The sequence below is a fragment of the Lissotriton helveticus genome, chromosome 12 (assembly GCF_964261635.1).
Source record: "Lissotriton helveticus chromosome 12, aLisHel1.1, whole genome shotgun sequence".
Taxonomy (NCBI): domain Eukaryota; kingdom Metazoa; phylum Chordata; class Amphibia; order Caudata; family Salamandridae; genus Lissotriton; species Lissotriton helveticus.
In genome coordinates this window covers 284,066,036-284,090,802 of record NC_136073.1, presented here as the reverse complement: position 1 = coordinate 284,090,802, position 24,767 = coordinate 284,066,036, and the positions used below count along the sequence as shown (strand labels likewise).

At 43.0% G+C, this 24,767-nt stretch overlaps 1 protein-coding gene across 1 annotated transcript in view; it reads left to right on the top strand.

Annotated features, from left to right (window-relative positions):
* Positions 1-24,767, top strand: part of LOC144798009 (ATP-binding cassette sub-family C member 12-like) — a 2,245,771-nt gene that overhangs the window by 1,760,850 nt on the left and 460,154 nt on the right. Inside the window, exon 23 of the mRNA XM_078668799.1 lies at positions 5,115-5,304. Coding sequence (XP_078524925.1) covers positions 5,115-5,304 — 190 coding nt within the window. The remainder of the gene's footprint in view (positions 1-5,114; positions 5,305-24,767) is intronic.

Here is a 24,767-nt window from a genome sequence, read left to right as displayed (position 1 = left end):
AATGGTAGTTATTTGATGCTCAATAATGAAGATTGTTCTGAGTTAATTGAAAAGGGTCTGCACCTCTGTACGGGTGTTCGCTATGTGAAGCACGAAAGTTTCACGGGCCGAACTCAAGGCCACCTCTCTCTGAGACAAAAGAGCTCTTATTCTTGCCATGCCATTGAAATCTGTCCCAAGGTTGGTATTTGTGGCCAGATTGAAAACTCCCTATGTTCATGTGTGGGAGGAAATAGAACATTTCTGCAGCAAATAACCCGTTCACTTACTGTTACGATAAAAGGAATAATTTTAATTCAGATTTGCCTTTCAATTTCAGCAAGATGGTTCCGACTATCTTTAACGCATCCTCCACAAAGACCCTGGCGCACTTTTTTAAAGTTGTTACCAGTGGTCTCGTGACTTCATTTGAGAAAATCTTTGGAGTCATCCCTGCTTCCTTTCATTCCATTTTCTCCACTCCGGTTCGTGGATTGGCATTTTTACTTGCATTACCAGCGGACGCTCTTGTGCTTTTTTACATTTTTAAATATGGATGTCCCTCCTATGCAACCTCCCACCCTGCAGCTGCTGACACTGTTCCGCAATCGCATGCTAGAATATTATGGCACAATGCCGTTGGCGATATTAAGCACGGCATATGGATTATCTTTTCGATTCTCCTACTTCACCTGTGTCCAGCCTGTATTTCACTGCCTGACCTGTGATTTCGATTGGGCCATTGATTTGTGTCTCTGCGGACCGGTTTCTCCTGACGTCGACTTTAATCAGCTGATGACTCCTATCATTACTCACGAGTTGGTTTGTCCTGGCGAAAGGATTATGGCTGTGGCATTGATGCATGGACTACTTGGTCCCTGGAATTTACTGGCGGCAGCACAGTCTTTCTTGGAACAGAGCTTTCTTGAAAACCCACCGAGCTGTCCTCTGATGGTGATAGAGGATCCGGTGCTGGGAGAGCACGTATGTTCTTTTCCGCTTTTAAATTGGATGGCTGAACTGTTTTCGGATGAAGACGGTGACTTCCTATTGGAGGCTGTTGCAGCTTATTTTGCATACACAGTTATGTCATAGACCTTTTTCATGTTTGATATGCTGAGTACTAGCATTTCATTGACAATTCATTGACTTATTTGTCAAGTTTTTATTATTTACCTTGCCTATTGGCTTAAGACTCGATAAAGTACTTGGCTGTTTTATTTTTCTTTAGCATTAAATTTTCCTAGTTTTTAATGCTTTACCTTGCGGACCGTCCACATATAAACTTGCAATCTGCTCTCATGAGATGGCACTTCTATTATCTTATTCAGTTCGTTTCCGGATCATGGGGAGGTGTCATCTAGGTCCTGGATATCTTTACACCGTGTTAAGTTAGCATGGGCTCATTACCGGTTTAAACGCCATTTTTCCTTTTTTGCAACTTCTGCACACGACACTTAGTTGTTGCTTTAGCTTTCCACCTAGTAGTTCATCGTGGTTTACATGAGAATAATATGTTATTGCTCTACTATCTGCTTTGCTTGTTAAACTATATCTGTACAGCGAGTGCTAAAGTTTCAAGAACAACACGATACAGAATTGTTATGAGGTCTGATCTCCACGACTTCATACTCATAACATAAGTGCAACTTCTGCCAATTCTGGGCATGAGGCGAGTTTTATATTGCTTTGCCGAACACACATACACAACAGTTGATGCGGTTCACATGAAGAGAGAGCTGGTGTATGCTGATGTGATTCCTTCAAATCTAAGACACTAAAGTATGGGCACGCCCTAAACCAACACAAAGAGACCTTCTTAGCAAATAATATAATATGTGTATTAGGGAGGGTGAGATATAAGCAGCCGCGGGCCGTGGAGGGAGTTACGGTGAGGCAGGGAGGCGGGGAGGGGGAGAAGCAGGGTGGAGCCCTCTCTACCTTGCCCCTCCCCCTCCCCGCCTCCCTGCCCCACCGTAACTCCCTCCACGGCCCGCGGCTGCTTATAAGTGTTGCTAACTCTTATTCATTTACAGCATGTTAACATACTGTCACCATTCGCTTTTTATGTACTAGTAACTATGCTGGTAATTTTGCTACTGATAATATGTGTACTTCTATTATCTAAGATACTACGCCTGAGAAGACGGCATTAGTAAATAAACATTTCAAATACACATGTGTTCTTCTTAACTCCATGTTCTGGTTTCTAAGAAATATATAACGACCGACTGTTCATGAGTTCCACGTATCCTGAGGTACTATAAGTTCATATTCTGGATTGTCTAAACATTGAGAGTTTGTTATATCCAATGTGACACTGTACCTAGCTTGCTAAGGAGTTTTTGATTACTAACGTGAGTTTTGGGACACCCTAATTCGCCGAGGTTCCAATCCTCTGTCCACAGTTCTGTGTGAGAACAGAAACCCTGCGACAGGGGCACCCCCGACCCTTGCTGGAGCTTCATCACACTTGCGATACAACTCCAGCAATGCGCCACCTTTACGGCACAGATACATCACGCATCTGTGCTGTTTTTGCCCCATGATGCGCCGCATTGTAAATGCAGCACACCATAGGTGACGGAACAGCGGCACAGAATGACTAACACATCCCTGGTGATGCGCCAGTCATCATAAATGTATCCCTATGCTTCTTATCTTGTTAGAGATGAACCGCCATATGTATCATCAAAGTTTTTTGCATTTCCTAAATAGCGAACTTTAAGGAATAAATAGCGATTCTTTACCATTCCTAGTTTGCGATTAGCTATTTGCTAATTACAAATTACCCATTCATTTCCTTCATTTCCATAGGGCGGTTGGACTCACTTTTAGCTCGAACGGCTGAATGGATTTCCACGAAACTTGGCAAAATTGTAGGGACTGGTAGCCCGATGTGCCTTTGCTATGTCTCAAGATATATGCTCCAGTGGTTTTTACGAAAATTAACTTTGAAAAATATATATTGGGCTACATTGGCCTATATATATGTTGGAGCCCAAATGTAGCCCAATGTAGCCCAATGAAGCCCAATGTAGCCCAATGTAGCCCAAAGATGGCCGCCAGACACACAAAAAAACAAATGTAGCCCAAATATCAGCCAGATGTAGCCCAACTATAGCCCAGTGACAGAATGACCAATCAGCTTCGCAAACCTCCGTTACGCGAAGCGGAGCGCTGTTACAGATATATATCTTTTTTTGAACGTTAATTTCTCAAAATCCACTGGAGCACATATATTGAGACCTAGCAAAGGCACATCGGGCTACCAGTCCCTAATATTTTGCCAAGTTTCGTGCAAATCCATTCAGCCGTTCGATTATTATTATTATTTTTTTTTTTTTGCCCCGCGGGGCCCTTTTAAAACCTCCACATCAAACCTAGGGGGTCAGCGAGGATCTACTATGCCCCCTTATAGTTATTTCCCCCTTTGTTTTGACCTCCTCTTGTCTCTCGATCCTACCGAGAGACAAGATGGCGGCCGCTACGGACTTTTTGGAATGTTGACAGACGCCGGAGAACCAATCAGCTTCGCTTCACAAAGCTCCGTTGCGCGTAAAGTACGCGAACCGGAGCGCTGCCTGGTCCGCTGTTACAGATATATATCTTTTTTTAAACGTTAATTTCTCAAAATCCACTGGAGCACATATATTGAGACCTACAAAAGGCACATCGGGCTACCAGTCCCTACAATTTTGCCAAGTTTCGTGCAAATCCATTCAGCCGTTCGGGCTAAAAGTGAGGCCAACCGCCCTATGGAAAACTCAATGTTAAAAACACGTTTTGGGACCCCCCTTTTTTCTCGGCCCCCCCTTGACGAACCCCCCCAAATTTTCAAGGGCTGCTCAGAAACAAAATGTGCCATTTTCCTGAAAATTTCAGCCAATTCCGTCCACAAACGCCAAAGTTATTAGACATAGAATTTTCAAAAAACCCATAGAGAAAAAATCCTAACTATATATACCTACTGGCGACCGCCAGTAGGTAATATATATATATACAGTTTCAGTTGCCGTGGTAATGGCCTGCACTGTAAAGGAAGGTCATGGAAAAAAAATGCGTGGTAAAGGCATGTGTGGTAAAGATGCATGCGTTGGTAAACTTTTATTGTAAAAGAGCTCAGGACCAAGCATGGTATGACACCAGACTACCATGGCCAAAATATAATCAGTTACAAATATTTTGTCCTACATATTGTTTATAAATCACCCCTTTGGAGTTAATAACAAATCAACCCCAATGGAGCAAACATTTTTCTGAACAATATTTAGACCAGTATATTTATTTATGTAGATGTTGTTCTTATTAGTTGTCTAACACACCTGCAAGCACAGAACCCTAAAGGAAGCCTGGTTGTGGGAAAACACCTTTCAAAAACAACACTGATCCATAATACTAAACAATATTTTTGGAAATCCATTTCATTCCACTAAGATTTTGGAACAGAGTTTATTGTAACTATTTGTCTATATGGTGTTTAACAGTGTATGTATGTATTTATGTATGCATGTATGTATGTATATATATGTTATTTCTATAGCACGAAGCTAGTCACAATGCAGCAGGGGGCTGCACATGGTCAAAGACATACATATGGTCAATAAGAAATATGAGAGAAAAATAGGTTGTGGACAGGTAATGCACTGTGATGTTGTGTTCTTTAAAGAGGTAAGCCTTCAGCTATTTCTAAATTGAAAGAAGTGTTGGGCCAGTCCTGTTGGTGTTTGTAAGTACATCTGGGTGTAATATTAGAATTATACTTTCACATGTCTAAATGCCAAGTGAATTTTCGCATTGTTTTCTGCTCTTCATCTGTAGTCGAGTTTATAAGCAGATTTCCAAAAACCCATATGATCAACTACAAGCCATTTCATACACGGTCTTCCCAAATTTGTAATTTTGAAGTTTTGTTTAATTATTGTGTGTGATAAGAAGGATTGTATGTAATTTCTTTTACTGATATATGTTTTAATTTAAATAAATGTACCTCTTGATTGAACCAATGAGGCTAAAGGTCCTTTAAATCACATCATCTTTTGAAAGAACCTGTTTCAGGAGCTGATTAAAAGAATTACATTTAGCATTGATTTGTTTGGAAAAATAAAGTTCACCATGTTGGTTTCTATTTTCAGATTTAAACTTTTAAATGACGACAACTCCTGCAATTACTTGTTATTTAACTGTGCAAAGAGGTGGTTGGCACTGAGAATCGAGGTACTTACCAATGTTCTAATGATGATAGTAGCTCTGTTTGTGGTTCTCAGCCCTCCGTCAACAGTCAGCGCTTCATCCAAAGGCTTGGCATTATCCAGTACTGTCCAGGTAAAAATATAGAAAATCTTTACATTTATTCAGAAATATCAAGAAGTTTTACCTACCATTAGATGAAAACCTCGAACCCTCACTGTAGAATGTATAGCTCTGGTCGCTGTAATACCCCATTAACTTTTGCTCCTATGACATTAACTCATATGATAGAAAGCCGCAGGGAGTCATACATTTCTATCCTTCTATCTCTGATATTAAATGTAATATTTGAATGCAAATTGTTGCATGTTTAATTGTTACTAGTTTCCCCGCAAAATAAGAAAAGACATATTTGAATTTGGGAAACAGTTTTCGGCTTATGATTTATTATATTATGGACAGAATAAGTGTGTTGCATTTATTATGATCGAGATATATGTTTTGTGGTATGTGTTAGCGGAAGATATTACGAATGTTTCAAAATTGTAACATTAGGCATTATAGTGTGGTAATGTAAACATTAATTTCTGAACAAAATACGCTTAGTTTCTGTTAGCCGAGAGTTACCACAGATAAAGGTCAGATTTAAAAAAAAAAAAGAAATGCATTTTTGAAGATTAATATTATGAAATGTTTGCCAAAAGAGGGGTGTAGCAATGCAGTTCATGTTGAAACATGATTAAAAAGTATTGCTTCATCAAAAGGCCATACAATTATCAAATCTTACTATTAACTAATTGTATATAACACATGATAATTAACTAAAATCTAAACTTGCAATGGACAATGGAGCAAAAAAGCATGAAAGCATAAAAGAAAAAAATCAATTATTAAGATAAAAGATCTTTAGTTTTTAGTGGGCGACAGTTACTACTTCATTATGGATGTGTTCCATGTATATTGCTATCCTGCCGCAATGCAAGGATCAAAAGAGGAAAATAATTGCCAAGTCTGCCTGACAACATACTGCTATTGCTTCTCTGGTACATTTAACCCCAAATTATTTAAACTTGGGGTGGGGTTTTCATCTTTGTTGGGCTTTAGATTTAAATAAATTACTGTTCCCAACTCTAACCCGGCCGCAATTACATAGTCAATTTTTAATTTCTTTAGTGTAGCACCTCAGAGGTAGCACCTCAGAGGTAATCGTATCAAGGAAAAGTTCTAAGTATTTTTGTCTCTTCACTGCTAAATACAGTTTGCCTTAGTTTCCAAGTCATTATTAGACCCTTTACCCTAAAGAAATAGAATACATGATCAATAAATTAAGTTTTAGGAATTAGAGATCTATCAAGAACCAAATTAAATACTTTTGTTTACTTTTTATTAGAGATAAGAAATTAAAAATGTACTTAAGGTCATACAGCCACATTAAACTGGATCCTCATCTATACTACCACCTTGAACAGATATTTCCAAAGCACAAGAGGTGGTTCCTTTGTTTTTAGCATGTGTTAAATTGATCATAACATTCTGTGCCATTCGAAGTTGATGTACTTAGGTATTTAGGTGACAGCTGTAATGTAAGTAAAACGGTATTGCACTAAATGCAATGTGGTGCACTACAACAATGCGTGTTGTCTAGGTGGCAGGGATAGAAAGGAAGATTCAGGCACTACATCTGTCACAAACATTTGTGGTGGTGTTGTCAATTTGGATTTATAACATACTTCATCAGAAAAAGAGTTACACCTGGGACTCTTGTGACAGGATGGATGATCAGACATAATTAATAATGCACTGGAAACATGAACAAGCAACTAGCTCTTCTACGTCAATGTTTCTACCTGGCTCGGCAGAACTTTTATAGACTCAGCACAGGTTTGCATAGGATCCCAGGATGTCAACTTGGATTTTCTCTATGAAAGCATGGACACGTGGAGTTACATATTTACAAATGCTGAGGAAGGATCACATAACTAAATGTAATTGCAGGAGACTGTGTGAGAATATACAGATCAGCCTGAAATAAGTAAATATATGAGTAACCTTCCTTAAAAGTGAAAAAGGAAACTAATGGAAAGGGGCGACCGCTCGGTCCCCCCGAACGTATGGATGGGTGAGCCGAGGACGATGAGATGCTCCCAGAATTGGCCGCACAGTTGACGGCATGGCTCAAGACAAAGGTGGGGGGCACAGTGACCCTGGGAGATCCGGCCGAAGATGCCAGGGTACTAATAAAGCAGTTACGGCAATCGAGAGATGCCGCAAGGGCGAGTGTTCCTCTTGTTCCCCCACAGGTGGCGCCGGGAGTACCAGCAGCTGGTCAAGAGAAGACGGCGGCAACAAAAGCCGATCCGGGTAAGCTTGCATTGCCGATGGTGGGGGAGGGCTCGATACCCTCAAGGCGGGAAAAGGTTGCACAGCACATTCCCATGGCCACGAAAGAGTTAATATGGGGAGACAAGTATGTCAACATGTTTTCATTGTTAACGGACCATCGTGAGATGGAGTATGCTAAAACGCAGAAAGATTTGTGGCACCCTAGTGTCTGGCGCGCCAAGATGGCCGAGTTCAGGGTGGACGAGACAGTGACGAACTGGGTTAAGGCCTTCTCTATATTTACCGCAGTTATGGGGGAACGTAAACCTGAGGTTATGACTGAGTTGGTTTGCTATCAGAATCGCATTATGGATTTTTATTCAATGTATGAAGGGGAAGAATGGAAAGGCTATGACATGAAGTTCCGTAAAGCAAAGGAATATGATGCTTCTTTGTCTTGGGATTGTTTGGACTCGGTGTCATGGCACAAGCAACTCCTGCCAGGGGCGATAGGTACGTCCTCGCCAGGCGGGAGCGGGTCCGGAGAGGTCCGCCAAAAGCCCGGGGTGCCCTTTCGAGCAGGGACAGGTGGGGGCTATCAGCCTAGAGTTGGCGGGAATGGCGGAAAAGGGGGGGTCTGTTGGGGCTTCAATCGAGGCAACTGTAAAGACCGCAGGGGACATGCAAGTTTAAGCATGTGTGTGCCGGCTGTGGGAATTCCTCACACCCGGAAAGTGCATGTAGATCAAAAAATGGCAGGACGGGAGGAAAAGGTGGGTCTAAGCAGGAGTGAGGTGGACCTTTGTGACCGATTGCCTACACCCGTTGATCTCATGGTTATGATTCCGTGGTTAAACAAATACCCTGATCATGTATCTGCTGGGGTGTTGAGGAAGGGATTCTTACATGGCTTCCACATCCCGGCGGGGGACTTTCGGGGGAACTCCTTTTGTAGAAACCAGTTATCGGTACGACACAACCCAGGCGTGGCAGAAAAGAAAATAGCAAAAGAGGTCAGTGTGGGGCGAGTGGCTGGCCCCTTTTCTTGCCCGCCGGTGGCCGAGTTCATCTGTTCCCCGTTAGGGGTTGTCCCGAAGAAAGATCCGGGGGAGTTTAGGCTCATACATAACCTTTCTGCTCCTAGGGGTTCCTCGGTGAATGATGCCATTGACCCAGAAGTTTGTTCAGTACGATACGCATCGTTCGACGATGCCGTGGCCATGTTGAACCACCTAGGCCCTGGGACGCTGATGGCAAAATTTGATATCGAATCAGCATTCCGGTTGCTGCCGGTGCACCCGCAGGATCAGCGCCTGCTAGGTTTTGCATTCCAGGGAAGTTATTACATGGATAAATGCATGCCCATGGGTTGCTCCATTTCATGTGCATATTTTGAGATGTTTAGCTGTTTTTTGGAATGGGCATTTACCGAGGCTACAGGACATAGACATGTTATGCATTATCTGGATGACTTTCTGTTTTTGGGGGCAGCCGGGGATATGAACTGCGCACAGGCGCTGTATGATTTCTGCATCCTCATGAATGAATTTGGTGTCCCATTGGCACCAGGTAAGACGGTTGGACCATCTACTTCACTGGAGTTTCTGGGAATTGAGCTCGATTCTGTGGAGGGGTGTTTCCGATTACCAGTTGAAAAAGTGATCAAGTTCCGGGCTTCCTTGATGCAATGCCTGGGTGGGGAGAAAGTGACCCTGCACCAGTTACAACAAACAGTGGGTCAGCTTAATTTTGCCTTGAGGGTGATTCCTATGGCCCGCCCGTTTTCGCGCTCTATCGCGCAAGCTATGGGAGGTCACCACCGTACGAGACTGTCTGGAGAGGTTCGCCAGGATATGTGTATTTGGTTGGCATTTCTGGCGGACTTCAACGGTCGAGTCGTCTGGAACTCCCCGCCAGAGTCTTCGGAGGAATTAGGTCTATGGACCGACTCGGCAGGGAGCGTGGGTTTTGGCGCCATCTTAGGTGATCGATGGTCGGCACAAACATGGCCAACATGGTGGCACTCCAACGGTCTCACAGGTAACATTGGGTTCTTGGAGTTATTCCCCATCTGGGTTGCTCTGATGACATGGGCTGACGACTTCAGGGACCGCTCAGTGGTGTTTTGGTCTGACAATATGACTGTTGTCGAGTGCATTAACCAACAGGCAGCACGCTGCAAAATGATCTTGAGATTGTTGAAAGAGTTTGTGCTACTTTGCATGAGACTAAATGTACTGTTCAGGGCGAAACATGTGCCAGGTGTACTGAATCATGCGGCTGATGCACTCTCTCGTTCACATATACAGGCATTCAGGGGTTATCTGCCCACAGCAGACCCAGAGGCAGCACCATTCCCAGAAGCAATGTGGCTAATCGGTGCCTCGGATTACAAGACCTCGTGGCAGTGAGTCTAGCCCCCAGGACAAGGAAAGCATACGAAGGAGCGTTTCGTTCCTATTGCACATATTTAGGTCCCACAGGGAGTCAGAATTGGGGTCAGGAGGAATCCTTCCTGGGGTACCTGGTAGCACTACACAGGGAGGGCCGATCAGTGGCAACGGCCGGTAGGCATAGGGCGGCCATTTCCTTCATGGCCCAGGTACACGGCATAAAAGACCCTACAGGTTCTTTTTTGGTGAAGAAAGCCCTTCGCGGCTGGCAGCGCCTTGAGGGTTGCAAGAAAGATACGAGGCACCCGATTGGCTTGGACAGACTGTCTCTGCTTTTAGCAAAGCTGGATGAGACGTGTTCCTCCCATTACGAAGCAGTTCTGTTCCGGGCAGCGTTCACATTGGCATTCCATGGGGCCATGAGGGTGAGCGAACTTGTCGCAAAGAACAAGAGAGATATGGAGGGAGGTTTGTGCAGGGATCACATCCAGATAAGGGGTGATTCGATGGTAATCATGATAGCCAGGTCCAAGACTGACCAGGGGGCTATGGGAGATAGTGTTGTCGTGCAGCGCAGCCGTGGGTCCCCCGTCTGCCCGTTGAAGTGTGTGGAAGACTATTTGGCGCTAAGAGCGGCCGCTTGGGGGGGGAGCTTGCTCCGACACAAGGATGGCACCCCACTGACGAGATTTCAGTTTCAGAGGGTGCTAGCACTGGCAATCGCTGACGCGGGCATGGACCCGTGCGATTTTGGGACCCACTCCTTTAGGATAGGGGCTGCTACTGAGGCTACAGCCAGGGGTCAGAGTGCTGAGGAAGTGAAACAATTGGGCCGTTGGTCCTTGAATTGCTTCAAGAGGTATGTGCGCTTGCACATGTTGTAAGTGATCAGTTGACATGCACTCACGTTTTCTGTCTTTTGTTTACTTTGCAGTTTCGCGAGCCTGGCACGCAGGGCGGAATTGGAGGTCGACCCAGCATCAAGAGACCAGCGGTCAGAGGTCACCGTCTGGAGAGAGGATGGTATGGGTCGTGGGCCACTCATACGTGAGGCGCGCCGGTGACGTATTCAAGGAAGGTGACGCGATTCACGCACCTGGGGAATACGGGTTCAGAGTGGCCTTCCATGGGAAGGGTGGGCTCGTTTTTGACAACTTCGAGTCATTTTTCGAGGGACTTTTGGGCGGCATAGGTCACCGCCATCTGTAGTCATAGTACACCTGGGAGGCAACGACTTGGTGGCACTGGGTAGACGAGTGTTACTTGAACGTATCTTGTCTGCTGTTAGCTGGTTGGCTAAAAGAGTCCCGGGGTGCACGATTGCCTGGTCCCACATGATTCCTAGAAGGAGGTGGCAGGGGGGCCTTTCGGTGTCAGCTCTGAACCATTCAGTTAAACGGGTCAATAATAAGATTGGTAGATTGTTCCGTTCTGCACAGTTGCATGTCATTCCTCATGGGTGTATCCGGGGTGACCATATGTATCTGAACGATGGGGTTCACCTGTCCAGGGAGGGGAATGATTTACTCATAGGAGACTTTGTTGCATGGCTAAGGGGTTTGAGGAAGCATGACCTATAGGAGGAGTAGGGGGGGACCGGATCGTCGGTCAACTATCCGGTCTGTGGCGGTAAGGTCATGATCGGTGAGCAGTAATTTCAAGGTCCCTAGAGTGGGGCGCCACCCACAATGGATGGGAGCGCCCGGGGGAAGACGGCCATTGGCCCCTTCCACGGGGAGGCGGCACCCACTAAGGATGGGGCGCCTATGGGGAGATGGCCATGGGCCCCTCCCAGGGGGGGAGGCGGTTAGATGCCCCTCCTTACTAATTTCCCGGGGGCCGGATATCCGCGACAGCGGATAGAGAGTGTGGGGTTGGGGGGAGAGTCCACGCTGTCCTTCCTACAGAGACCTCATACGGGAACTCGGACGACCCTTAAGATGGCGTCGAGTAGAAAGGGGGCCCCCACCACGACAAGGGAAGTTACAGTTGGCAATGAGGGTAGAGCCCTCTGCGCATGCGCCGCTCACACAGTGAGGGGGGGAGTTTGGTAGTAGGGATCTGACACCAGTTAAGACCTTGCCGTTGGCCCTTAATGCTAGGATGTACAATTTGAGTTAGAGTGTATGCATTTTCAGGATGTTAGCCAAAAGTACATGACTGCATCTAAATATAATAAATGACAAATTGTACATAATGCATAATGATGAAACTTTTATTTAATGTTTTAAATTTTGTTTCATATTTTAATAAATACGGCCGGGAGGGTGACTCCCTCCCGCCTTCCAAAAGTTCAACTATTGTCCGACTTCCCATCCTTGGGGATATGTGTTGGGAGGGGGTGGCGGGCATCCCGGCCATATGGAAAGGGGCGACCGCTCGGTCCCCCCGAACGTATGGATGGGTGACCCGAACCTCCCGGGAAGCCATTTTGGGCGGGGTGGGCGTAGCCCGGCTGGTATGCCCAAAGCGGCGTAGCCGGGGCGCGCCTTCCCCCGCCCGAGAGGGGTTGTCCTAGACACCTCGACGGAAGACCACGCCCCGTAGGCGTATTGGGGACGGGTACACGCCCTCCCGCAGAAGGATAAAGGAGCGGGAACCCAGAAGATCGTCCTCTTGTTCCTCGGATCGGAAGGCTGCACCCACTCGTTGCTCGTGAGCCCTCGACGGAACAAGCAGCAATTTTGACCCACCCACCAGCCCCTTATAGCAAATGTCTAGAGAAATAAAGTTTTGCTGAGTGATGAAAGTATAGGCCTTCTTTTTTAAAGATTTGGTTTGCATTGGAGAAATGTCTTCTTGCAGGAAAGATCAGTGGATAACACAGTAAGATGATGTGAAATTTTTTCTTTTTAGTAGGTAAACAACTGTCGTATTTATTTGTCGGGCGGTAAGGTCATGATCGGTGAGCAGTAATTTCAAGGTCCCTAGAGTGGGGCGCCACCCACAATGGATGGGAGCGCCCGGGGGAAGACGGCCATTGGCCCCTTCCACGGGGAGGCGGCACCCACTAAGGATGGGGCGCCTATGGGGAGATGGCCATGGGCCCCTCCCAGGGGGGGAGGCAGTTAGATGCCCCTCCTTACTATTTTCCCGGGGGCCGGATATCCGCGACGGCGGATAGAGAGTGTGGGGTTGGGGGGAGAGTCCACGCTGTGCTTCCTACAGAGACCTCATACGGGAACTCGGACGACCCTTAAGATGGCGTCGAGTAGAAAGGGGGCCCCCACCACGACAAGGGAAGTTACAGTTGGCAATGAGGGTAGAGCCCTCTGCGCATGCGCCGCTCACACAGTGAGGGCGGGAGTTTGGTAGTAGGGATCTGACACCGGTTAAGACCTTGCCGTTGGCCCTTAATGCTAGGATGTACAATTTGAGTTAGAGTGTATGCATTTTCAGGATGTTAGCCAAAAGTACATGACTGCATCTAAATATAATAAATGACAAATTGTACATAATGCATAATGATGAAACTTTTATTTAATGTTTTAAATTTTGTTTCATATTTTAATAAATACGGCCGGGAGGGTGACTCCCTCCCGCCTTCCAAAAGTTCAACTATTGTCCGACTTCCCATTCTTGGGGACATGTGTTGGGAGGGGGTGGCGGGCATCCCGGCCATATGTAAATGCCATTCGAACCACTTGAGCTTTATTGACTATTCCACAGTGTGAAAAGGCAGTAGACTAATTAAGAAGGATTTAAATAATTTAATACCTTCCACTGTCATTTTCGATTAGATTTCCCCACACAGCAGTAACAGTCATCCTCATTCCATGACCTAATTGCGAGCCTGGGACTGCACCGACACCAATAACTGAAAATAATCTAGATTGGACTGAAGTTCTTGTCCAACTACGACCGCTTACATACATATGCAGAAGAAACATCAGTTTAATATGGACCTGCAGGTGGCAAGAGTCAATGGTTACAGAGAAAGGTTCTTTACTAGGAGCACTGCAATGCCCCCTTTCCAGCCTTTGGGTATGACACTCTCAGAAGAAGATGATGCTGCATGCCCCTGAAAAAGGACCAGGGTGCTTGCTTACCAACAATTTCGGAACTGGGTTTAGCATTAAAATATCAGATTCAAAAGATTCAGTTAAGATTAATAATTCATCTTTGCAAAATATATAGGCATGCTGCTGCATACTTATACACTATAAACAAAATTGCCCAACCCAATAAACCTTTGCAGGCTTGGGCAGATCTAGATCAGAATAAAGTAAACATGCCTACAAGGGATTGAGATAGATTGTTTATACAGCAGCTAATTTCTCATCAACACTCTTGTAATTACCCATTTCAAACATTTTCAATAAGGAAAAAGAGGGCATCATTGGTTATACAATTAACATTTCCAGAGAGTTTCTTGATTCACTAGTTTTTGAATGAATATCATTGACCTTGTTAATTTGTTTTTTTAGGAGTCACTAATTAGGGCTCCGCAGATATAGTTCTTTGAATCGACAAAAACTTTTTCGTAAAACATCCCTGGTAGGCATGTTTACTTTATTCTGGTGCATATTTATACACGGCACCTCAAGGTGTCTGAAAATAATTATTTTTGTCAGACATGAAAATATTGAGCCTCATAAACTAATTTCTTTCTCATAAACTGTGGCCTGATCCTTGTATAAGTAGTGTCATCTTAGAAGCACTCACATGTGGAGGTGTGTATTTACTTTCTATATCATGGATACTCAGAAACCTATTTTCATGGGCCGAAAAGTATGGTCTGCAGTGTGACAGAGGGCTGCATTAATTACAGCCGTGTATAGGGTAGGGGAAGTCCATCGTGTAAGGTGGATGTAGGGAAACAAAGCTTGTGCATGGTTTGGACTATGAGTTATGCAGGTATTTTGAGAGTTGTATTCCTTACTGCCCTTTAAATAAAGCCCCAAGTCTCTAAAAGAGACCAATGGATTTAATACTGTGGTATACTGTATGTATACCCCACTTCACCCTGCAGTAAGACTTCTCTGTTTGCTATTATTAGTTTTGGTGGTGTACAAAGGAAGTAACTTGATTATTGAATTGAAATTAAATAGCATTTCAGATCTCGCAGTCTCCTTATGCCTGTAATATTTTAACTGTTACATGCTTACAAAAGGCTCAGTTAAAGGTAGCAAGTGCTATATAAAATTCCTTTACAAAGAACCTTCCCCCACGACAAGGTGCGAAATTCACTGAGGTGGGCAGACACAAGCACCCATCCTCCACCACTAGACCTGGTACAGTGAAATAGTGTTAGCCATGACATTTAGAGGTATGACTTTTAATCCTGGTTTTACCACTTTGCCAAACTGTGCTGGTTATGAACATTGCACTAAATGTCTGGACATGCTGCACAGAGTCACACACAGTAACATTTCTTTTGTCAGAGGAGCCCTTCTCACCACAGTTGTCGTGTAATAAGCAAGATGGAAACAAAGGAAAAAGGGGCCAGATGTTCGACCATTCCACTTTTCGAGTCGTAAATTGTGATTTTTTGCAACTCGCAATTTGCGACTCTCAAAATAAAATGCACAGCAAAATCTTAGACATTGTTTGCGATTCACAAATGGGTCGCAAGATACCTACACCATTAATATTAATGAGGCAGGTCGCAATTTGCAACCCATTGGGAATGGCCAGCACTCACAGCAATGGTGGCCTGCTGGGGTAAGCACACTACTATGTCTGTGACTGTTTTTTGTATAAAGCAGTATTTTTTTAAATGCAGCCCATTGTCCTTAAAGGAAATGAGATGCATTTAAAAAAGGAAAATTAAATGTTTCTGTTTAATTTTTTAGGAGAAGGAAGTGGTCCGTGTGAACCCCTTCCCATTTCTGACTGTCTTACCATCTACTTGAAGTAGGTGGTAACTGCAATTGTTTTGTGAGCGCATTTGCAGTTGCAAAACAATCTTACATACCAGTATGACTCTCTATCAGGAAGGTTCGCCCTTGGCACCCCCCTTTTTAATAGCTAGTCGGAAACCCTATTTTTGGGGTAAGTAATAGGTTACTGACTCACAAAATAGGGTTTGTACATGCTACAGACCTATTTAGCGGTCGTAAACAAGCCAATTTCCTGTTTGCAACTGCTAAAAATGCTCATACATCTGGCCCCAGAACACATCACATGTATTGTTTGCGGCCTCCCCTTGTGACAAATTGTATGCTCCGGGCAATCACTTTTTCCTGCCTCTTTTCTTTTACACAGATAGCAAAAAACAATTCCTAGCGAGAAAGTTATGGACCCTGAAACAAGAAGTCCTTTACTGCTTGTGCTCCTGTGTCACCAAATGTTTGATCATGGTCAGCTCTCTGTTCCCTTAACTACCGTCATGTAATAGAAGTGGGTGATTGACTAAAGGCTTGATCCAAGCTCAAGCCAGATGCCTAGCTCTGGCTCACCTCAAGGTCCTCTTGAATCCTCAAGCTCAAAACAAGCCAAGCCTTTGTGTGGCTTTTGTGCCACATGCGCTCTAACCATATGCACCAGAAACTAAAGACGAAAGCATTATCGTTCAATGTAAAATGATAGAGACAGAGATACCCATCTAGTGGCCGATTTGCATAGTGTGAAGCCAGAAAACCTAGGCTCAATTCCATTTTCCCTACTTGACCAAAGTGTATGATTGGAGGCAGCTGTTTCATTTCAACTAGCCTCCTTTTTCTTCATTATCTAATTTGAGAACTCCTGCATCTCCTTGAAATACATGAGCTTAGGATGTGCCCTTTTGAAAAACTTCTCATAATAGACTAGAATGTTATTCCATATATAATAACACCCAGAGCATCATAGAAGGTGTAGATGACAACTAACTTGGCTCTTGGTTCACTAATGACATTGTAGTCAGAGACGGGGCAAGCACATGAATCTTTTTGGGATCATATCTGAAAACTATCAATTTAGATGAATGGCTCTCAATGCAGTGATATAATCTGATGTCCTAAAGTTAAACAATTCCACCTTACAGAAATACGCTTTTGTGAACTTGTAGTGTAGTTCCTATATTCCCAATAGGCTCTGCGCATTGGAATAATATTTTCAGTAGTATAGACGTAGGACAGAGGTTAACTAGGTCTTTTACTGACTATATTAGACTTAAGTTTTGTGTGCCAGCTAGCTCAGAGTGCACTAGAAACTTTCTCGAATAGGTGAGGAGGAATTTAACCTCCCTGGATAGACAAGAAGGGATTTAGTTTCTGACAACCATAAAACATGACAACTTTGCTCTCCCTGATTAAGAGTATATCTCTAGAGTCGTGTGAACACAAAAGACAGCTATTTCACTCAGTCAATACGTGCGTACTTAGTTTCACCAGATTGTAGAGAAAAGAAGAGACGGGCGTTTTCAATAAAAGGTGTTATTTATTGAGCAGTCTCTTTTCTCATACAAGAGAAATGAATCGCTACAATTGCAATACTTATAGTTAAGTAAAGTGCATATAGTAAAAGCAGGATTATGAAATAATACTGTAAAAGCATGGATATGGTTTCTTAGCCATATGATACTTTAAAATGGATAAAATATATACATACATATATACATTGACTAATCGTACTCAACTGGTGCTTCTAACTACGCCTACCCCGGTGTACCTGACCTAAGCCTAATACGTGGGAAGGAGTAAGTAAGTAGCAGTTTAAGTTAAGTTTGTTTTGCCAAGAACCTGACTCAAGAATTCTCTGGAAGGGTTTAGTCAGTTCAGTACCTGGGTAATAGAAGGCAGGAGGGCTGGTATCTCTCTCTCAGGACTCTGTATCCCAGTCACCCGCAAGGGTAAGCCGGAAACGCCGGAAGCTGGATTTCTCGGCAAGAGAAAAGACAGCGTCTTCCTCAGCGCGTCAAAAAGGGAGGGGCAGCGTCCGTGGGCTCTCGCATCAGCTGGGCTCTCCGGCAAGTAGTCGCTGCTCCAGGTTCATCACCACTGTGTGTTTGCTTAAGGCAACGTTGGTATATTTATACCTGAAAGGTGCCGGGTTTGACGTAAGAATGGACATAAGACGTCAATAAAGATGTCACTAAGAACTGGTCGTTCTTACAGTGCTCTACAGGAGTTCTCGAACGGAATCAAAACAATCGCAGGCGGGCATTTCCCAGGATACTCGAGGTTTGGATTTGTTTAAGAACTCGGTGTGCTTTCTAGGGGGCTGGAGGAATAGTGCTTGCTTAATGTGACAGCATGCGCTATGACTAATATATGAAACGGGTTTCTGTGCCGTTGTAGGGATATTATTGATTTATAACCGGACAAGGGCCAAGAATAGGAATATCGATACAGGTACCTAGATAAACACACTACACCCACTCCACGAATTCATGTCCATAATTACTAATCTAAGCAATAGTAAACATATCTAATAGTGCATGTGTATACCGATCCACCCCAAAATACATTTGCATTGTAAAAATGGCGTATGCGAAATACACGAAACATGAGTATAGGTACAGTATATCAAGCAGAGTAATCATTCATTAAATAGGATGCATATATCAGCGGAATGATTTTGCGAAATTACACATGAAATGGCTCTTAATACAGAAAAGAAGGTTCAAGACCACTTCATCACATATCAATACAGTTATCTGTAATTATGCTAGAGATTGAGGTAATATATTGTCTCTAGAGTTCCTAAAAATAGAAGCTCTGTTCTCTAAGAATAGTTCTACTTTAAGCAGAAGATGAGTGCCAAAAAAGGAAGTAAATATTTTGGAATCGGGAAAAAGTTTTCGTTTTCAGGGGAAGAAGAAAAAATAGTTCCAAATAGTCTCAATAGCTTTGTTTTACAAAGCTGAAGGCCAAATTCAGAGTTCAGGGAACGCTGTGTGCTCGTTTGCTTAAAGTTATTCCTTTGGTTCGGGGAAAAACATCATTTCAGACAGACTTTCAAAAAAACTGTTTACCGCCTCAGGTGAAAGTTCGACCAAGTTGGAGAATGCAGCTACCATGCAGTCGGGCGCATGATCGTTTTCATTGGTGTATTGATCAGCATTGCTTACAGAAGGTCGTACCTGGTTGATGCTGCTCTCATCTTGTACTTCACTACCTTTTAATCGCAGTGGTGAAGTTTCCACGAATGCCGTTATCAGGATAGGTAACCGCTGGGGATAACACGATGCATGAGCCTTTACTGGACTTAGCAAAGTATCTGTATCCAATGGTACTTCCGATTGTAGTGTAAGACAGGTGTCTAACACGCATTCTTCTCCGCATAGCATACATCTTAACACAGGTAAGATACAATTCTGCCAGGTGGGTCTGAATGAAAGAAACCAGGTCATATTCAGATCTCTTAGCCGGGCTAATCCTAGGACTTTAGTTATGCGGTCCCGATAGCGTATAGCTAGGATTGTTTCTTCCATTGTTGCTGGAGTCTTGTCTGTGACATGGCTTGCCATAACGAAGCAGGAGTATCAAAAATAAAATGCCTGCTACGAGTCCCAACAGGAGTGGAAGGCCGCCAAAGACCGAATGGACAAAGTTAGGAAAAATACCCAGGACCGCTTTGAATGGTGTCATTAGTCCCGAAAAAATTGGTTTAAATACACTCGCGATACCATTCGTATCAGAAATGTTTAAGATTTCGTATAGCATTTCTGCGAAGTGTAGGGGGCAATTTGTTGATAATAATGCATGTATCTCTGTCGTTGTCCTTGCAACTTGGAGATCATACGTTTCTTTTGATGAGGTCAAGTGTACTGGCGTCTGTAGAAGCACAGTCTTCATTCTGCTTAAAGTATCAATTCGAATAGAAGAGATTTTCAAACTGGGCCAAATTTTTCCCTCCCTGTCTGGAGTGTCGTTTGGGAACAATACTTGCTCACAGCAAGTGACCATGGAACTTACGCTCACTAGATAAGCTTTTCCTGGCACCAGGCCACAACATCTGTGGTCCACAATTAGAACATAGCTCCCGTTAGAAAGCCGTCTAAAGAATGGCTCTATTCGAGATGCATGTGTGCCAAGCTGGTGACATGAAAGGTTATTTGAACTTCCCTCACAGGCCCCATGCAAATTTATACCCTGACACAGAAGTATACCACTTAATGATTTTTCACAATTATTACCACTAAGAAATATATTCTGTCCTTTTTCACTATAACATGTGTGTGTGTAAGGTCATTTCCATGTTGACTTAATGGATCCTTTACCCAACCTTTCATACTGGCCTGCCTGTATATACTTTTGGCAGTATCGAAATTGGAAAGTTGTTATCGGAATAGTTATGATTCTGTGTATTATCCATTCAATGACAGGTCGTTCTGACATTGTCAATGGTAATCTCTCAAGTTTTTCAATGCTCAGAATTGTATATTCTGCCCCCTTTTGTGCCAAGCTGATTTGTGTATCAGTAAGGTTATAGATAGAGAATAATGACGTTGTGTTGATTAAACGCCAAGGCACGTAGCCTGAACGCAGATTTTGTAACGTCCAGCCAAGCTGTACAATAGAACGCAATTGAGACTGACCATGTTGTAACATTAGTAAGTCCTGCTCTATTATATCGATTGCAGATGATACAATACTGTCCAGTGAATATATTCTGGAAGACAGAGTCATTAACCCATTGTCCACAACAGAAAGTGATTTTTCTAAATTTATACGGTCAATTTCCCGTATTTTCTCTGCTGTCTCAATTTGAGTTTCTTTCCAAGCTTCGTTGTAAGCTGCATATATAGAGGCCGCTATGAAACGTTTTTGACGCTGTTTGCAAGTCAGCACCTTCTTTAAGTAAAGTCAAGTGTTGCTTAATTTCTGCCAGTGTGGATGTCTGTAGCCATTCGAGGCAGAGTTTTCCTACACTGTATGTTGTTACAATCCCTGGATGTTGTCTCTGGGAGTATCTAAGGTCTGGCCTGGTCAATGTGAACCCCTGTACTTTGTTCAGGAATCTATCTTGACAGTTATTTGTGTCTGTGGGCCAGATCAACCATTTCTTCCAATCAGGATGTGTTCTGTTTTGGTTTAAAATATGGGATACGTCTATCTCAACATCTGTAGTGCTATTACTTTCAGGTGTTGGCTTTGGAGTAGACGGTTTGTTTAAGTCTTTAATTTTGGCTAGGTCAAGACAGGTTGTCTGTTGAATTGTCTCATTCAAGAATATAATTTGTTCTGGGATCATGCAGGCTCTGAATAATGATTCTATACCTTGGACTTGCCAGTCTCTGGTACCCCAGATTGTTTTCGTTTCAATATTATTGTTCCAGAAATCAAAACCGTATGTATTAATTTTTTCAAAAAATGTTTCTGAATAGATTAATTTTGTGTTTGTCAGCATGGTTTTCATTCCTGTCTTATTTAACAGTTTGAAGTAAAACGTTTCTGCATCACTTGTGTTAAACCCTGAGAAGTATGAACATTTATCATAAAATGTTTTTGAACTGCCTTTTGGTGGAGTTGCACAATGTTCCCATTGATTATAATTAAAAACATTTCTAGGTTGAGCAGATTTATGCAAATAATGGTTAGCATAGTGGTTGTAGCAATACATTTGGTCATAATTAGATGAACCCTGTAAATAATCATGTTCTGTAAATTTAGCTGACATAACTAGGTCTGACATCATATCATTAATATTTTCAAAGTCCCAATCATCAGAGAATGTGCTCGGTTTTACAAAGTCACTTAATGAAATCTTAAATTGGTGTGGATACTTCAAGAGCTCGACCGGGCCATATATTTCGTAGTCAGTTTTGTCCCATGCTACCCCACCGGGTATCGGATTGGCTGTGAAGTTTACTGAAGAAAGTTCTCTTTTCTCGATGTGTGAAGACTTGTGTGGCTTCAGGACCAAGTTGATATTCTGACTTGCTGTGTCCATTGTAACATATTTTCCCTCAATGAAATGTCCCAAGCATAGTACCATGATGAGCCAAAGTAGGAGGAAAAATACACCTAGCACCACCCAAAATTCAATCCATGGAGAAATCAGATACGTTTCTTGGAGTTGATGAGAGAGTTCTTTGGCTTTGTCTTTAAAAGTCTTTGTTGTTGTCGGCTGTTCCTCAGGTTCGCTCGGATCCTCAGAAAAGTCATCGAAATTGATGAAGTAGCCTGATGCAGTTCTGTCAATTGTTTCAAATGCTTCTGGATTTCTTTTTGCTTTTGGAATTTTCTTTGTTTCATTAGCATAGTCTGTGGCTACATCATTGTAGATTGGTGTTTCTTGACGAATTGTTGCAATTTGGGTTTCAAGAGGCATAAGTTCCATAGCTTTGTTGCATAGTCCTTGTTGATTTACTGTAGGTTTATCAAATGTGATTAGTCTCTCAGTTTTAACCTCTTGATTTGTAGCAAACTTTGGTGTTCTGCTATTTCTTTGGAGTCCACTTGGCCTACTACTTATTATCGGCCACATGATTGTGGTTTGACCAGGTCAATGGATACAACTCGGTTCTCCTTTTTACCAGCAAGGGGCGGTAGTACAACTGATCTTGTTCCGTTGACAGCTAAGACAGGTACTGCTTTTCTGTAAGAAGGCCCAAATTCTTTCTTCACCGCGATTTTCTCTCTGAGCAGATCCCCAATCTTTGGAATCCAGACAGGCCTTGCTGGGACAGGTGGTTTCTCTTCAGTGGCTGTTGGCTGTTGTTTCAACTTTATGTTGCTCAGGTTTTTTCTTGTTTCGTTTAAGTCCTGTAAAATAGCCAAACGATCTTTGATATCAAAGCATTTTTCTTCCACCACTGAAGTTTGACTATCGAGGTCCTGGGTTAGCATTCTAGTCCCGAACAATAGTTCGTACGGACTGAAACCTCTTAGAGAATTTCTTGGCAGATTATTAAGACTACGTTGGACACTTATTAAATGTTTGACCCACCCAGCCCCCGAACCTAATACCTTTGCCGTTATAGATTGCTTTATGTCTCGTTTTTTTCTTTCCACAATCCCGTTTCCCTCAGGATGGAAGGGACAAGAATACCGCAATGCAATGCCCATGCTGGTCATAGCCTCCTTATAAGCTCGAGAGCTAAAAGCAGGACCCTGGTCAGAATGTAGCATGCCAATTGCGTATGTGCCGATAAAGACTCGCAAATCTTTTATAACAGTTCAGAAGTCAGCCGAGAGCTGGGGTCTACATTTTAAGTGAATCTAGTCTTAAATAATTATTAAAGGGACGCATTTTTCCTGGGTATTTTTCATTGTTATTCTTATGATATCTAAAAGAAGGGCATTGGTACTACTCCGGGCATTTCGCCACTGCGGTCTCTGTTGCAGTTTTGACAGTCAAATGAAAATTTGTAGTTTTGCAGGCTCATTCCCGGCCACCAGTATATTGATTGTAATTCTTTTAGAGATTCCAAGATCCCTCGATGCCCTAGACCTTCACCCATATGCGCGTCTGCTATTAACAAGTTTCTCCTGTTTGTGTTTGGAATTACCCTATCCCCCACACCAGGGATTTGAGCAAAAGGAACGGAGTTTGCATCGATTATGTATGTATAATTGAGTGGATAGTTGAAGGGTAGCGCTGCACAGTCGCCTTTTGATGACGTTATTACCGCCAGCATTGTTTCCCCATCTATGTATTTTCCTGAACGCTTTTTTGTAGCTACGGAAGCCGGTTTAGTTGCTTCCGCTGTGGCTGTCTCAGCCAATGAATTCCCTTAAACGTGAACGCCATCACGTTCACGACTCAGTAAATGTATCACATGAGTCTTTGGTAGTTCTTTCTTTAAAAGAACTACTTGTTCCCAAAGCGATTTTTGCTTGATTGTGGCACCTGTGTCATCTTTGTAACCATTTTGAACCCATTTCTGCAAGTCGTTATTGTATGATTTGACGCAGTAATGTGAATCGCACACTATTAGTGTCGGAAATTCGCGATCGGCATTATCTAGCGCCATTTTCAACGCTATTCCTTCCGTTTGTTTATCTGAATTGTTTTTTACAGAGTGTGATTTTGTTACCAGAGGTCTCAATTTACCTCCACGCCACACGTATTTAACGATCTCGCATGTGGCGTTATAGGCTTGCTTTCCCCAAACTGAGGGTTGTGCATATCCGTCTGTATATATTACACAGGCGTACTGTTGTATGGGCAGAATGTCGATTGGCAGAGGATATTCTCTTTCATATTCTAGATTCTTTAATTTTTTCATTTCCGGGTCAAAATAGTATTTCACTTTGTCTGTAGCAAGAGAATTTTCCCATTGTATCCATTTTGGATTTAATGCCATGGTAGTTAAATTACATGGGCTTGTTAATGCCTCAAAGGCTGATTCTGCTGTTAAAACAGTAATCCGTCTGCCTTGGGCTTGGGCTCTTTCTTTTGCTACAGCTGTTTGAACCGCATGTACAATGTTTTCCTTAATACTGAATGTTTTTTCAGCTTCTGTGTACAAGTGTGATTTGTATGCTATTGGTACAATTTCGCCCTCATTAGAGGTCAGGTATGTGAATCCGCATCTTCCTGGGATTACTCGAATTACAAGGTTGCGTGTGTTATCGCGTGTTTGCAATTTTGTTTTAGCTAACATGTCTGTTTGCAATAACCTCAAAATTTCTGTGTGTTTTTGAGTCCAATTGATTATTTTAAAATCTGGTTTTATTAGTTCATAGAGAGGTTTAACCCTCTCTGCATAATTCAGAATGTAAGTTCTTCCGAAATTCAGGAAACCTAGAATTGATTGTAAGTTTTTCAGCGTTCTTGGTACTTGGATTACAGCGCATTTCTCTAAGAAATTCTCAGCCAGGCTTTTGACTTCACTTGATAATTAATATCCTAAAAACAGGACAGTTAGATGGGCAATTTGTGACTTTTTAAAGTTGAATTTGTAACCCTCTGCTGCAAACCCAAGTATTATGGTGTTCACTCTTTTCAAGTGAGTATTCAAGTCATCATCTGTTAGATAGATGTCATCGACATAAGATAATGCCTCAT